This window comes from Colias philodice, chromosome 18 (assembly GCF_061535455.1).
Source record: "Colias philodice isolate Cphi_HAF_F1 chromosome 18, ilColPhil1 Martin Lab GWU primary, whole genome shotgun sequence".
Lineage (NCBI taxonomy): Eukaryota > Metazoa > Arthropoda > Insecta > Lepidoptera > Pieridae > Colias > Colias philodice.
In genome coordinates this window covers 7,770,958-7,787,697 of record NC_143103.1, presented here as the reverse complement: position 1 = coordinate 7,787,697, position 16,740 = coordinate 7,770,958, and the positions used below count along the sequence as shown (strand labels likewise).

The 16,740-nt window shown below is 36.6% G+C and overlaps 2 protein-coding genes and 1 pseudogene across 5 annotated transcripts in view; 2 read left to right on the top strand and 1 right to left on the bottom strand.

The window, feature by feature from the left end:
* MTA1-like (metastasis associated 1-like) overlaps positions 1-1,362 on the top strand; it is a 72,091-nt gene extending 70,729 nt beyond the window's left edge. For all 3 annotated transcript variants that reach the window (XM_089706700.1, XM_089706699.1, XM_089706701.1), the window contains 2 exons: positions 397-503; positions 929-1,362. In XM_089706700.1, the coding sequence (XP_089562826.1) occupies positions 397-503; positions 929-1,097 (276 nt within the window). In that variant the 3' untranslated portion in view covers positions 1,098-1,362. The remainder of the gene's footprint in view (positions 1-396; positions 504-928) is intronic.
* Positions 1,363-9,023: 7,661 nt separating this feature from the next.
* On the bottom strand, positions 9,024-16,566 carry H (transcriptional corepressor hairless). Its single transcript, XM_089706306.1, has 3 exons — positions 15,922-16,566; positions 13,075-14,487; positions 9,024-10,345 (listed from the first exon to the last, which is right to left on the bottom strand). Exons 1-3 carry the CDS (start codon positions 16,094-16,096, stop codon positions 10,317-10,319), a joined length of 1,617 nt encoding a protein of 538 aa, XP_089562432.1. The 5' UTR covers positions 16,097-16,566; the 3' UTR covers positions 9,024-10,316.
* Positions 10,969-12,358, top strand: LOC149480614 (uncharacterized; annotated as a pseudogene). The gene is made up of 2 exons (XR_016316983.1): positions 10,969-11,189; positions 11,670-12,358. The product of XR_016316983.1 is annotated as an uncharacterized LOC149480614 (transcript).
* Positions 16,567-16,740: the final 174 nt, after the last annotated feature.

The window sequence follows — 16,740 nt, the reverse complement described above, 5'->3', positions numbered from 1 at the left end:
ATTTATATTCATCACCTAATAACTATTATAACTAATATAGTAATAATTAAAATAAATAGTTTACTATTCATTAGCATTATAGCATACTAGATTTCCGCCCGCGGCTTCGCCCGCGTTTGCAAAGAAAAACTCACATAGTTCCCGTTCCCGTGGGATTTCCGGGATAAAACCTATCCTGTGTTAAAACCTATCCAAGTTACCCTCTATATGTGTGCAAAATTTCATTGTAATCGGTTCAGTAGTATATGTGTGAAAGAGTAACAAAAAACACACACACACACACACATCCTCACAAACTTTTGCATTTATAATATAAGTAGGATTAGTAGGATAGGCCATATTGCTGTGTTTATGTAAAGAGTATGTATTGATAATGTAAACGATGCGTACGCGCAGGTGAACGGCAAGCCCACGAGCCTGTCGGGGCGCGGCGGGCGGCGACACGTCATCTCGTGGATGGACGCGCCCGACGACCTGTACTACCGCGCTACCGACACACACAAGTATGTACTAGTTATATTAATGCTTTTATTTTAGTTGTAGAGTAAAATATTAAGATAAATACAAACTTGCATTGATATCCTAGAAAGATTATATCATTGTTTTATATGAGGTTAGCTATGTTTAAAACAATATCTATTAATATAATGGTTTTTTTATTTTATTTTAAGAAACATGACCCAATGTAAATTGCAATGCATTTTTTCCATCACAATCGATATTTAAAGAGAAGTTTTATTATTCAGTGTTGGGTTTGATTCCCGAACTTTTTTTTAAATAAATGCATGCCGATGTTTGTTTCATAAAAACTGCATGTCTTATCGTTTTAAGACTCCCATAGTAACGAATTTATATCTAGCAACTTGTATATTATATGATTCGTGTTGATAGTTGACTGAGTGTGTAATGTACGCGTGTGTGTGTGCAGGGCCCTGCGGCGCGCGCTGAGCTGCGGCGAGCTGCGGCGCGGCGCGCGCGCCCCGTGGCGGGCGATGCGGGGGCCCGGGGGCGCCGCGCCCCCGGCCGCGCAGGGCGCCGCGCCCCTGAAGCCCGCGCCCGCGCCCGCGCCCCCGCTGCAGCTGGTGATCCTGGACTGACGCCCGCCGCGCCCCTACACCATGGAGGCGCTGCTCGGCTGACCGCCACCCGACGCTGTGACGCTGTGACGCTGTGACGCTCTAACGCCGCGACGGACCTTACGAATCGCCGCCGATTCTGTAGATAATATTTTAAACTGTATCGTTCTCGCGCGGCGACGGGCGACGCATTCGATACATAAAACGATATGTAAGTCTATTTCATTCGGAGATTCATTGTAGGATAATTTACAATTTTTTTCATAAATAAAGCACAAATCGTAAATTGCATTTTTATTTATTTTTCTTCTCCCTTCCTACCCTGTTGGTGTAATGATAATGTGACACGATTGTAACTATAAATGAAAATAAACCTTTTTATACAATTTACTCTACTTTTCTATAATTTTACCACATAAAAATTACGTGACATGTTATAAATTAACATCTATAAAACTAAAATTTAACCTGCTTCCTACACACAACATATCGACGATGAAGTGTCAATATATGCTAACTACAAAAACTACATTTTTCAGTAGAAGAAAAAAACGTTTTATTTCTTTTTCGTTACTGTTTTTAATTATTATTTTAGCTTACGTTCATTATCAAAGGATATTAGATATTATGGAATCATTTATTAAATGTAACTTCACAGCTTTTTAAAAAAACATGGAGATATTAGATATTGCTTGCAATTGTATTTAAACAGGAAGCCGTATTTTTTAGATACAATTTATTGCCAATATACTTAGAACAAATTGTTCTAAAGATTACAACATTTTTTTTTTTTAATATTAGGTTTTTGTATCAATACTATATAGTAAAATGTTGATTTAAAATCCTGTCACTACACGTGATTTTGCTCGAAGATAGTGATTTGAATATGAAACATTATTTCAATTTGTTCAACTTCATATGGACGAGATTTTCTTGCTGCTTTGGTTATAGTGGCATAATCACTTGGAACGTAAATTTCTTTGTTCTTAAGTTGGCGTTCAAGTCAAGAAATATAAGATACAGCTACGTGAACACACGTCAGAGCACAACAGCGTCGAAAATTTACTCATCTTCACGGACGGGTCCAAGACTGAAAATGGCACGGGTGCTGGGGTCTTCTCTGAGTAATACAGTGTCTGACCCCTTAATACAGTCTTTCAGGCTGAATGCCTAGGACTTCTTCTTGCAGCTTCAGCCATAATCAAAAGGAATGTAACAACTTTTCGATTCGGATCCTATCGGATAGCAAAGCAGCGCTCATGGAAATCAAAAGCCATGAAATCACTGCAGGCTTAATTCTAGAGTGTCACCTATCCCTAACTAGGGTATGTGATCTGGGAAATTCCCTAGTACTACAATGAATAAAAGGACACAGTACCTAACTCACGAGGAAACGATGCTGCTGACATATTAGCCAGAAGGACATCTGAAACACCGGTCATGGGACCTTTTCCCATTATACCGCTACCTGCAAGCTGGATCCGGCGGATGATTACCCAGCTCACTAGCACTGCACAAAAAGCAGAATGTTCAAGCAGATCTGACTGCAAGCATGCCAGAGAAGCCCTACCAAACATTGACTCTAGACTTGCACGTCAGATTCTCAACCTACGCAGAGTGCAACTACGTGTAATAACAGGGACCCTTACAGGGCACGGCCCCTTCAACAAACATCTCTTTAATTTAGGGATCACAGACAGTCCGCTATGCAGAGCATGCATGGCGTCCGAGGAAAAGGCAGCCCACGTCATCATGGAATGTACGGGGGTTGCGGAGTACAGGGCAAGACACCTGAGGTCTCCCGGGTCCCTCCCTGAAGCCTTCGGCAGCCCTTCCAAGCTGCTTGGCTTCATATGCTTGGGTGGTTTCAGTTTTAGCTGGTTTCCCCCACCTCCCTCTCTCACGCAAAATAGGCGCTTGACCTCGAGTTGCGGAGAAATGCCCGTATATTATTATAAGTTGGCGTTCAATGGTGCTATATGAACTGAATCGCATTCCATTTGCGTGTGACCGGGTTCTAAAAACTTTTGAGTTATGGTGATATTATACTTTTAACTAAAATATAATAGTGCGTTCGACATAACTGCGTTGCGATTTTGGTAAGTGCATCCGTCAGAAAATATAGTAATAGGCAGCTGTTGGCTAACACAATGCTTTTCCAGGTAATTAATTACAAACGAAACAAAAGTGCTAGACAGCAGCTGTTTCCTCAAACCAGTAACATGTACAATGCTTAGTAATTTAATTGACTCTACGAACAATTTGTTGTTATCTTTACGCGCATAATGCGATGGTAGTTTTGGAAAAGCATCAAAAAACTCATCAAGAATGGCAATTTTTCGATGGTTTGTTGAGTTTGATGGAGAAGCACGTGTTAGGATACTTTCTTCTTGGTTTGAAAGCATGCCAAACTCACCACTTTTAACCCAGGAATAAACTGTAAATGAGCCCAAGGAAAGCGTGCTTAAAAACATAGAGCGGACGCGTCAGGGTGTAGTTAGAATATATTGCCAGCAAAAATGACGCAACTTTTGTTATAAGGTATTGCTACACTTTAATATTTGCTCAAATTGACTGTTTACAGAGAAATGACCTTTATGGGCCTATGTATTACTCTATTTTAAGTACGAAAATGCAATAAAACGAAAATCGCTAAAATGTTAGTTAGGAGGTATTGATACTTCATCGTCGATATTACATTTTAACAAATTTGAACAGCACAAAATTCTTCGCTCTAGCATTTTTATACAGAACTCGTCATTATTTTTTTCAAAGTTAATAAGAAGTAAATATTATTACGTATACACAAAACATAATATGCTTTCTGAATGCATTTACTTCGTTTACCAGTGCTTTCAAGTGCTGAAAAACTTTCAAATTTCGTCTTCACACACCAAGTTAGCACAGAATTGGAATATACAAAAATTAAAAACACGCAAAAGAGAAATATATACTCAACGTTTCAAAATTCAATCGTGATTATACAACAACTAGCGACCCGCCCCGGCTTCGCACGGGTGCAATGGCGGCCGGCCGGTACCGCCGCAAACGCTACGTCCCGCAATTTTTAAATCTTCGAAAATATTCACTTAAATCATACGATGTAAAGGGCCATATAGATCTATATTAAATGAACAATGTATTCAAGGCATTTAATTGGTTAAGGATTAATGCTGTATTGGTTAAAATAGCTTCGAAAATTAGCCATTATTTGTCGTAAAAAGTAAATGACAAAAAAAGTTATTGTGGGTTATCCATAAAAGATAGACAATTACCATCGCGGACTTTTCGGTAGACCTTTTCAATGTGTATAATACATTATTTACATAAAACTCGTAGGGTTCAGCCTGCGTTTGCAATGTAACCGGAAAAAATGTAATATTTTACGACATCACATTAGAAACCTCAAAAATAACAGTACTTCTCCACTATTCAATGGATGTTATTATACATATAAACCTTCCTCTTGAATCACTCTATCTATTAAAAAAAACCGCATCAAAATCCGTTGCGTAGTTTCAAATATTTAAGCGTACAAAGGGACATAGGTCATAGGGACAGAGAAAGCGACTTTGTTTTATACTATGTAGTGATAGTGATAGGTAACAGGTGGATAAAAGTTAGGTTGATTTTATTTTCCCCGGGGGCCGTGGGTATCTTTGGAAGATTTCCCCACTATAAAAAAAAGGTTGATTTAATTTTTTAAAGAAGAAAATATAACGCATTATCTATGTGAAAGAATCCTGAAAAAATGTTGAAAAAAATTGTTTGTGAAAAATACTATCTGTTGTGAGTTACTTCCCCACGGTTAGGATATTTTGATTGTTGTTTGTAAACGTCCTTTGTAATATGTACAGATTTTTATCGCTCAACTTATCATTTTATCAAAATAATATTACGCAAAAATAAATCTTGAAATTTAGGGACTATATTTAAGATGGAATAAGGGCACTTGCTTCTAGCTGTTTCTATATCTACAAGAGGATTTATATTTTAGACTTAGCATTGATCTTTTCACGTAATCGAAAAATATCAGCGAACTAGAATTCTACAGATAAATGTATTATCGTATATAAAGAACTAAGAAGGTATACCTAAAGGCTGAAAACGAGTTTGCTCACATATTGATTCGATTATCTATCTCACGGTAAAAATAATATTCTGAGTAGTTAAATAGTTAGTTCCTTTTTTATATAAGTATTTTACAAAATATTTTAATATTTTTAAAACCTCTCCAGAAGCGTCAAATTTTAAGATGGTTTTATTAAAGTTAAGTACCTACTTATACAAAATCTTGGTGTCATGTTATACATTTATTAAATAATTAAGCAAATGAACTTACTAGTACCATGGATGAATAATATGGTTATATTATATTTGTCTATATTTGTCTATGCTAGTACATACTACAAAGTGCAAACGTAAAATAAAATCGGTTTTGTGCGAGTTGGACTCTTTCTTTTCGATTGCAATAATATGTATTGTGATCTATATAATAAAAATGAACCGCCAAATGTGTTACTGAACGCAAATCTCGAGAACGGCTGACGCTGAACCGATTTCGTTATTTTTTTTTTAATAATATTCCTTGAAGTACGAAGATGGTTCTTATGGAGAGAAAAGGTAAATATAATATAATATTTCACTATTGTTCCTGTGGGAATATGGGTATAAATAAAAATTATCCCAAGTTATTCCTCATTATATGAACTATCTGTCACTGAAAATCCAATCAAAACCGGTACAGCCGCTCCTGAGATTAACCGGAACAAACAGACAGACAGACAAAAATTGTAATCATTACTACCTATATTGTTATATGTAGTGTATACATACATCCATATGCATGTAGTAAAAATTGGTTGTACCAGTTGCAGTATTAAAACAGGCTCCAATTTTATTATTGGTATAGAAAACTTTATAACTTATTGTAATAGCTGCCCTCTATGTATTTTTATGAATTTTAAAATAAATTACCATAATTAAAAAAATAGATGTCGCTTTACCATAATTTATAAATAGATGTCGCTATTATCAATAACGTGCAAACTTCCACCATTATCATTTTAAAAATATTCTGAAAATACTTCGTCTCTGTAATATTCTGTTTTTGAGTTCTATGAGTTTATTCTGTTAATATTCCGACTATCTCGGTTTATGAGATACAGTCTGGTAATATCGGGAAGGACATACAGACAGATAGCAAAATCTCAGTCATAGCATAGACTGTCATAGAACCCTAGAAGTAGAAACTAAAGAAATACAGACTACTTGGCTTTTATTATTCATTTGCTACTTTTCTTTCTTTTTTCACTTTCATAAATAATAAAATTTTGTTTAGCCAGTCTCAAGTCTTGAGTGTTACAATGTCTTTATTTTTACTACCTATAAGCTGTTTCCCCGGGCTCCGCTTGGGTAATCGTTGTATTCTGTAGTTTTTCAATTTATTTATAGCTCTTCTAGCCCAAGTGGAGAAAAAACTAACTAAGCCTAATCATTATCAATCTATTCAGCCGTTTTTGAGTACTTAAGTAGTGTAATCTTTATCAATTAGAATAGATAAAAATATCTTTATAGATTTCGTGTAGGATGCAATGCAATTGCATAGGTATAAGAGGACGTGAAGCACAAATAAAAACGCAATTAAAAAGTTATATTTATTCGAGTACATAACTACATCTTAATATAATGGATAATAACTATTCCGCATGATAAATATGTTTTAAGTGGATTTAAGACACCTGCATCGTCACGTTACACTTTTCAAAAAGCGCTATCACATATATTACGAGTAGAATACATAATTTGAGTAGAAAAATAATTCCATGACACAACAGCGGCAACCGAGTGCTGCGTGTGAGAGAAAACTGTGTTTCTAGCTTTAAAAAGAAAACAACAAGTTTTGCTATTCACTTCGATGGCACTATTACGTACTTTGATAAATTATATAACATTGTACTTTAACAAAATTATCATTTCAATTAAATGGATAGAGTCTGTTATGGAAATAATTTATTAATAATAAAAATACCTGTTAATTCTAAAGATAATTAAACTATCAAATCAAGTTTTTTCAATAAAAAAAATCGAAATATAAAATAGTAGGAAATATTTGTGTCTCCTATCAAAAAATATTATTGCGTTTTATTTAAATATGTAGAGCAATTAATATTTTTCGATATACATTATGGTACTATGAATAATAACCACTGTATGATGAATTTGTTACATAACTTTTCAAATATCTATAAACCAGTCTATAACAGACTCTATCATAGAAGCAGATACATTCTGCATAACAAAATGGAGAAAATAGTAATATGTTGTTATAATTCATACGTCGATTATAACAACATATTAAGAGCCCATTATACTGAAAGTTTAGGCATTTTAGGCACTGCGAGACGGCTCGCGCCCGCGTTGCGCAGGAGCCGGCGCGGCATGAACTCCGGTGACCTATGAAGGCGGGCGAATACGCCACAGTATAAATAAATCAGTAGTTCGATTTTATTTGCTATCGTAGGAATGTATTTGATAAATAAATTTACTACTTATCCTATACCATTAAACGAGCAATATTTGCATTTTTATATATTTGTTTGTATATATACAGTGTGGAAGTTTTCGATGTGCCCTGAATGGAAAGTACTTGAAATACAGGGATAGCAAATTTTTCTGAAAGGTAACATTCCTTTTTCAAATTTTACTTTATTATTCAAATCGATAGAAACAATATAAAAGATAATTTATTGTTAATTTCTCGTAAAAATATTTGCTCTTAGAAATAAAAATATCATGGAATCTAACATTTTTATTGTAGAATCAACATCATCTCAACATAAAGAACGCTTCTGGTTTATTGGTCTATTTTATACATACATTTAAAGTTTAAAATTAAACTCTCGTTCTGGATACATTAATTTATTTTCTTCTGAAAATATTGGTAATAATAATTAAAAGTAAAACAAATAAAAAAGGCAAAATAATATGTAATTGAATATAAGTATGTAATAAGTATGTTAGTGTATTCAACCAACTTAAAAAAGTGTGACTATTTTACAACAAGGTAATTTTTAAAACATTTTACAAGGTAATTTTTTTAAATCACTACATAGTATAAAACAAAGTCGGTTTCACTGTCCCTATGTCTCTATGTCCCTTTGTACGCTTAAATCTTTGAAACTACGCAACGGATTTTATAGTTCTTTCGATTCCCGGTCGAAGAAAATGAATTTTTGAAAATCTTTGAATGCAGTTCTATTTCTTTTTAAAAATAAAGGAAATTTGCTATCTCCAGTATTTCTAGTACTTTCACCCAGGGCCCATCGAAAATTTCCACACTGTATTTACAAACAAATATATTAATATGCAAATATTGCTCGTTTAATAGAATAAGAAGTTAATTTATATTTACAACAATAATCCTAGGATAACAAACAAAATCAAACTACTGATTTATTTATACCGTGACGTGCTCGCCGTTTTACTCGCCGCTCGGTTCTAATACGCGAGCGGCGACTACAACGTGGTCGGGAGCAAAACTAGCACAGGTCCTCCTTCGATGACGTCCGGCTGGACTCTGGCGGCACTGACGTGGTGCGCGCGAGTCGCATTTTACGTATTATATTTTATATAGAAAAAAATAAGGGCTAAATTATAAATCTATCCAAAAATTTCCCTGTAAAACCTGATTAGTAAATGAAATGTAAAATTTTCATAAACATAGCGTTCCCCTAATTCTCATAAAACTGATTATGCTTTCAAAATCGATGTTACTTCTGATTTTTTTTTGATCGAGTTAAATGTTTAATATTGTGTTTTTATCCAAAAAAGTCACTAGATCAAACGTTTATCTGTGCTATATATTTTTTTAGGATTTTAAATATGATGATTTATATCCAAAAACCATGATTTAGAAACATACATTTTGAACAAGGGCCCCTTAAGATAGATAATGTATAACAAAACACAGTTTGCTCTGTACAGCACGAATAACGTTGTTCCCTAGCTGTACTCGGAGTTAAATTGAGCAGGATCTATTACATCTAGATACATTTACACTAAATCAACTTTGTTGGCGGACAATGTGTTTGTTAGAGTAGGCCTCCGATTACACGACTATTTTATACAATTCCATTAATAATGATAATATTACATCAGAAGTCAGTCCTTTAACGTCGTTCAACTGTTCTTATAATACAATAACCCAGTAATAAATTGCAGAAAACTACTCTAGGATTTAATCTCGAAAGCCGCGACGCCGAGGGCGAGGCGCTAACCGAGCGACAGTTCCCTCTGCCGCTCATCGCATCGCCATCAAATACTCAATACAAAAATACTGTACAAGTACAAAAATTATTATTTGAAGGTAATAAATTCTTACCGATAATAATTGTAAGCGGTTAATGCTCTTATATATTATACTCCCGCACTCTCACCAATAATAATACACCATTCACAAATTATATGTACAATGTCTTTTAATTTATATGTTACATAAACACACATCCAAATTTGATCCCAAAAACTGTAGTCTTTATCTCGTTTTATTTTCTAAATTAAATAATGAGATCGAACATAGTCATTCAATATGGAATTTATATCGTGTAAGGACCAAAAAATATTTCGTATTATATTACTTTCATTTTCTTAAATATGAGTACAACAATCGCAGTATTTTATATAATTGAGAAACATCTAATTTGTAATACTTTCATACATAAATAGGTTCATAATATCTTAATTTCTTTTTTTATCAAGGCACTGATCGTTAGCAATCGATAAATGTTTCGTCTCATATAGTTCGCCTTCTCTTACCCTAAAATAATAGCCAATATTAAAATATTCAACTTCCAGTACAAACGATTCGTATGAAAATACACACATGACTCTGCATACAAACACTCTATATTAAAATAGTATTTTTTCAGTATAATATGATACATAACTTTGTAAATAGATTTCCAGGCATTTATATACATCCACCGGAAAATAGCGATCTATACAAAAATATTTTTTTGCGAAAGATAATTTTATAGATAGCAGGTGATCCGTTAGGTGGAGGACGCGTACGCACGTATCGAGATAGGTGGGATGTCATTTTTGGACTTATTCAGACGCCAATTTATAAAGCGAGACAATGAATGGAATGTTTTTGAGGAAATTCGTGGGCAATGTCACTACGAGGATGTGTCCCGCGCTACACCTGCGCCCGAGAGACTCGCGCCAGCGCCGTCTGCTTCAGTGCTTCGACAGGTTCAGTGGCAAATCTGAAATTATGTGACAATTTATCAATCATATGGAAAATAATATGTTTTAACAGTTTATTGTTTTGCAGTTGCCATTATGTATAGGTATACTTTATTTAAAACTAGCTTCAATCATCAGCTGATAATGATATTTTTTTTAAATAATAAATAAATGTAATTTATTAATAAAGCATTTGAATGCGATAAAACTAAATATCATAATCAGCTGATAGTCAATTTTTGTTGTAGTATCAATTTTGATCTTGCAGGAATTGTATTCCCACAACACAAGCTGTGTTGTTGTTTCAATACTTATGTATAGAATATTTATTTTAATTAAAATAAAAACATCCAATAACCATATTTCTTTTTTTAGATTAAAATATTAATATTAAACCCTTTGCAGACGTCCGTTTCATAACGGATAGCGGACCTTGTTTTAACGAATTCACGGTTAGCATGGTTTTTAATGAACGTCTGTAGAATCGCAAAATGTACACTGTACAATGTACATGCCAGTCATCGATCCGGCGAACAAAGTGCGCCGGATGTAGCATCGGTCTCCCTCGCGACGGAAACCGGTCCGACGTAAGAACGAGCGGCCATTCATGACTCATGTCTCATGATAGTTTGTTGGCGCGTATTGATACTGCCGGACGTATTGACGGTTGTTTGGATTCTTCAAAAATGGATAATATTGACATGGATTTGTTAATAAGTTTGGTTGAAAATAGGCCTGTACTGTGGGACAAAACCCAAGTGTGCTATAAAAATAGACTGTCGAGTTTTGCCGCTTGGAGGGAAATTTTTCTTGCGCTAAATGAAGGTTTTGAAACGTTGTCCCAGAAAGAAAAGAACATCTTTGGTAAATATCATTTAACTTTATTTCTATGCATATTACAAGCCCAGATGAAATTTGTATTTAAATATATGTATATCTGTAGGTATATTTATTACGAATTATTGCCTCATTGTATGGTACCGAGACAAAGTGCATGGAATGTAGTATCAGTAGACATCATGTGTAGTATCATTATATTATATATATTTAGCTTTACTGTATATTAGCAATACAATCTTCTTTTAATATTTTTTATTGAATAAATTTATATCTAATTCGACATAGCAGCGCGCGCGCTCTAAAACAATTTTAATTTTTAATTTTGTTTATAGTAGGTAGTTGAAAAACATTAAAGCACTTTCCACCAGAAAAAATTGCATTCGTCTCGATTTTTTTGCCAATGTAAAATACAGCTGATAATTTTTATACCCATTCTAAAATTATAATATGTATATCACATAATGTCAATACGTTCCTGCAGCTGTAACTATTTTCCTTTTTCAGGTAAAGAGATTATTAAAAAATGGAACAATGCGAGAGACAACTGGATAAAATGTCACAGGAAAGATAAACAATATTAAACCGGCTCTGGCGCTAAAAGTGTACGGAAATATAAGTTCTACGATCAAATGCTCTTTTTGAGTAAAATTGCTACGCATCGAACAACGAAATCAAGTTTTACATCAGAGAAAAGCATCACACACTCTCACACGGAAGAAACTGACTCACAGACCAGCGATGACTCTGACGCACCAGACAACACTACCACTAGGATAAAAACGAGCAAGAGAAAGAGACACAGTAGCGAAGTTGATCGAGAAAATGCCCTTTCTTTAATTAAATCCGTCAAAGATTGTGAGAGTAAAAGTATGTGTTTTTTCAAAGGTATAGCTCCTATTGTAGACAATTATAATGACGATGATTATTTAGAATTTCAATATAAAGTCATTAAAGTTATGAGAAAGTTAACTCGGAGAAATCAAGCGCCTATGCAGCAACACAATTACTATGATAATAATCGAGGCTACCCTACAACACCTGACTTCAGGATACATGATTATCAGCAGATGCAACCCATTCCATCCACATCCGGGATGTCCCAAGAGCTACTGCAGCAAGATGATTGCAAATCTATGATAATTAGTCCTGAATCGCGTTCACAATCACCTGTTCTTGGTTTAAGTCCTTAAATTATTTTTATGGTTTAATAAATTATTTTATTACCTACTAAATTTTGTTTTATTAAGTAGAAGCTGATTGTTTCAGTATCTTAAATTTTTACACATACACATATAATCAGCTATATGTATTACAAAAAAAAAAAAATTAAAAATGAATCCCTATTTCCCCTGGTAACGGCCGAAGCATTACGCGTGAACGACTGGACCGATTATGTGAATTATTTTTTATTGCGTTCGTACATACGAACAAGAATGACCTTATGAAAGAAAAATTTAAGAAATTTTTGCCAAGAAAACATAACGGCTATTTAAACTTAACGTGTTTGATAGTTTGCGCGAAGACAGGACAGCATCTGTCGGGTCAGCTAGTTATTTATAAATTTGATAGGCATTTTGCATAAATTGTAACACACTTTTATGATAAGCTCGCAACTGATCTCTTGGTTCACCTGATAGTAAGAAATTACCACCGCCCATGAATGTTTACAGTAGGTTCTCGCAAATGTATTTGCCCACTGAGAATTACAATTTTTGCAAATCAAATAAGAATTATAATTAATAAACACCATTTTCATATACATTTTAGTTATGGATTTGTTCTATGTTTGTTAAGTGTTTAAATTTTACCAACATAGAAATTATAATCTGTAATGCTATTTCTATAAATTAATTTTTCTTAAAAATGATCAGAGTAACAATGAAGGGATATCAATAGCATGGGAGCTCACCTGAAGTGGGTTCGTCCTTAGGCAGGTGGTCGGAGAGCAGCGGGTGCGCGAGCGGCGGCCAGGCGCCGGGCGGCACGCCGGGCGCCATCGCGTAGTGCATCCACAGCGGCGCCGGCGGCCGGTACAGCGCCGGGTACGCGTACCCGTACACGTACTGCGGCGGCCACTCCTCGCGCGCCGGCGAGCCGCGGTAGGGCGCCGGCCGCGCGCCCCCGTAGGGCGACGCGCCGCCCCCGTACGCGCGGTACGGGCCCGCGCCCTGCGGCGGCGTGGGCGAGTCGCGCGCCGCGCCGCGCCCCGGAGAGCCCAGCGCGAGCCCGTACCGGTACCGGTACCCGTCCGGCGACGGGCTCAGGTCGGGCGAGTTTATGCTCGACGGAGATTCGGTCTTCAGCGACGGCGGGTACGAGTGCGGCGACCGCTTCGCCTCGGGCGACCTCCGGGTGGCGGTCTCGTCGGGCATGCTCAGCAACGAATGTATGCTATAGCTGCTGACGTTCTTCGACACGACGGTGTCCTTTTTGGGCGCGGCCCCGTTCTGGGCGCGCGTCATCGTCTCCGCGGGCGGCCGGTGCGGAGTGTGGCTCGGCCCCGGCGAGGGCGGGTAGGACGCGGTGCTCAACGTGGGCACCGTTTTCGCCCGTCTCTTGGTCGCCTGGTCCTCTAGGCTGACCCGCTCCATCTCCCTCAAGATTCGCTTTCGGGGCGAGACTATCATGTGCTCCTGTCGACAGTTCGCGAGCTTCGCGTTCACTAGGACGGGGAGCGACGCCATCTTCTCTCTCAGTTTGTCGATAATTCTAGTCAATTCCTTTCGTTTCGTGGTAGGTTTAGTTTTTTTGTAAACTCTTAACTTATGATACTGATATGGTTTCTTGAGTTTCATATGATAATATTTCTCTCGATCTGAATCCGTCCACCGGTCGTTGTCGGGTTTCGTTTTCGTGTCGATCGGGCCATCGACGACGTCTTCCCCCCTGCAGGACTTGTCGTCCGGGGAGGCGACGTCGCCGTTCCGTTTGGCGTCGCAGAGGCCGTTGGCGACGGGCTTGCGCACCGTGCCGTTAGGGACGGCGTCGAGGTGGCTGGCGTCCGTCGGCCGCCGGCGCTTGACGCGGCTCACGGCGCGGATTTGTGCGGAGTGCAGGGTGGACGGCCTGCAGTAGTACATGGCTAGCTCTTTGGATAGGTTGCGGCGCGGGCTGGGCTGCTTCCAGCAGTGGTCGCGGTGCGAGGTGCAGGGCGAGGAGTGCAGCGAGGAGTTGTCGTCGGACAGCGAGAGCGAGGCGCAGGGCGCGGGCGCGTGCGGGGGCGTGGGCGGCGCGGCGGCCGGCGGCCAGAACGTCTTGCGCGGCACCGACACCCAGCCCGCGCGCTCGCTGCCGCGCACCAACTCCAATATAAACTTTCCATCTGTGGAAACATAATTCATATACTCAATAAAAAAAATTCTTTATTAGTGTCCAAGTAAATAATAAATATGCTACATTTGCATTATAGTGATTTTATGCGCAGAGGAAAATTTAGGGATTTCTCATCATAACTAATATAGATTTCACATAAACCACACCATAAACCTTTTTTATTATCTATTATTATAAGTTACCAGACATAGCTTTGCAGCAATGCAAGTATGCATGTTATAGTATATTATTATAAACCTTATTTTATTCCTTGATTCACTCTATCTATTTAAAAAATTCACATAATAATTGATTATACAAATTTATAAATCTAAACATACATAGGAACAGAAAGTGGGAAATGACTTGGATTTATACTAAGCTGTGATGTTTCAGAACGAATGATAATACCACCGATTGTGTGGTAAAAACAGAAAAGCCAAGGCTGGTCCCTAGTAGGTTTAGCAATGTCAGAAAACTATAACTTATGTCAGTTTCATGTATTTCATGTACTTAATTTGATTATTTAGAAGAGGTATATAACTAATTTTTTTTTGATTAGGTATTCAATTTTTAAAATCATATCCCTTTGAAACAAACAGGATGTTGGCTTGCTTTATGCACTTGTTAACAATTAAATATTAGTCAGAATGCTGATACACTCAAACATAGATATCTTCTATTTAAACATGATAAGTGTCACTTGCCCTTAATGTTTGTTTATATTTTAATAAGAATGTGCTTACTTGTACATATTCATGCAGTGAGGTGTTCATATCACTGTCTATTCAAATTGGCCAATATCATATTACATAATCTGATTTAAAATCATATAGCATAATAAGTTAATGAATATTTAACTATTGTGTATAATATTATCATGCTAAAAATTATCAAGAATTAATTTATTTCAGTGTGTAGCACAAATCTCATAAATATAAATCTTATATCTAACTGAATTATATTTTGCTAATTAGAAAAAATGAGGTTTAAGACAGCATTTGTTTTATAAACTTAAATCTTATATGAGGTGGTAATAAGAGTGATTTTGTATAAATATAATAATTCTGTTTGTTCCGCTAGGATGCCTCTGGCTCCTTACAAAACATAACAATAGTACAGAAGCTGTGCAGACAATTGGCAACTGCTCAGTCAAATGTGGCTATGGTTATCAGAGCATGAATGACTTTCTAGCATTTCTAATGCATAATGACACTTTTAAGTTTTGAAAATATACAAAATCTTCAATTTATCACCAATACATACGAAAATTTCTTATATTCCTTCATTAAAATCATTATTATAAACATACAACTGTTATGTAAAGGAACAGTGTTGTAAAAATATGAATAATTGAACAGCTGTGATTTTAACGAAATGTAATTGAATTCAGGCTTTCTTTGGTATCTAGCACGTATATTCACGTCACAATGACAGCACTAACCTTTGAAAAACTTGAGCCTGCCACCCGACGCTGCGGGAGCTGAATTTTGCACAGGAGGATCGTCATTGACACCTTTACTACTGCTGTTACCATTCACACCATGTCTTCTGTCTACTTCTTCTGTCATTTTGGTACATGTTGTCAGAGTTGTGTTTGTTCCTTCCTGTATATGCATTTCATTTCTGCTCGCCTAATCAAAACACGAGCTATAGTTAAGTCCTAAAATTCTCGCCATGTCGCACCAAACAGTAATTGCAACTCAACACACATCACTCGTTGATTCGCATCAACTTTCAATATTTCCGTCCGAGTCCTCATCCTATTAGGGCCACCTGCGGGAAACTCGCCCGACACTCTCGTAAACACATTACCGACACGGTGACTTCTAAATTTTACAATTATTTCATGAACCTAGTTTCCGATGGCACATAAACAATTTTATCACTTCCTAAATTACTAATAAACAAATTCCCAACGTCGGAATCCCGATTAAGATCGGGCTCACGACACAACTTGATAAAAAGCTGTTCGTTTTTCAGTACATAGTTCATTCACACCCAGCATCCATTTTGATTCGTTCAAAATCCGAATAAAATCGTTCAATTTGGCCACAATAAACTTGAATTCCGATTGCGTTGTTAAGTACGTTCAGTAACTTTGAGTTGTACAGTGTATGAACGCAGATTAAATTAGTAAATTAAAAAATTATATTTATGAACGTTTGATACACAATATTTAGAAAATAAAACTTATAATATAAATTATATTACCAAATCAAGTAAATTTCATTATTATTGCATTAGGAGTCTCATAATTAAT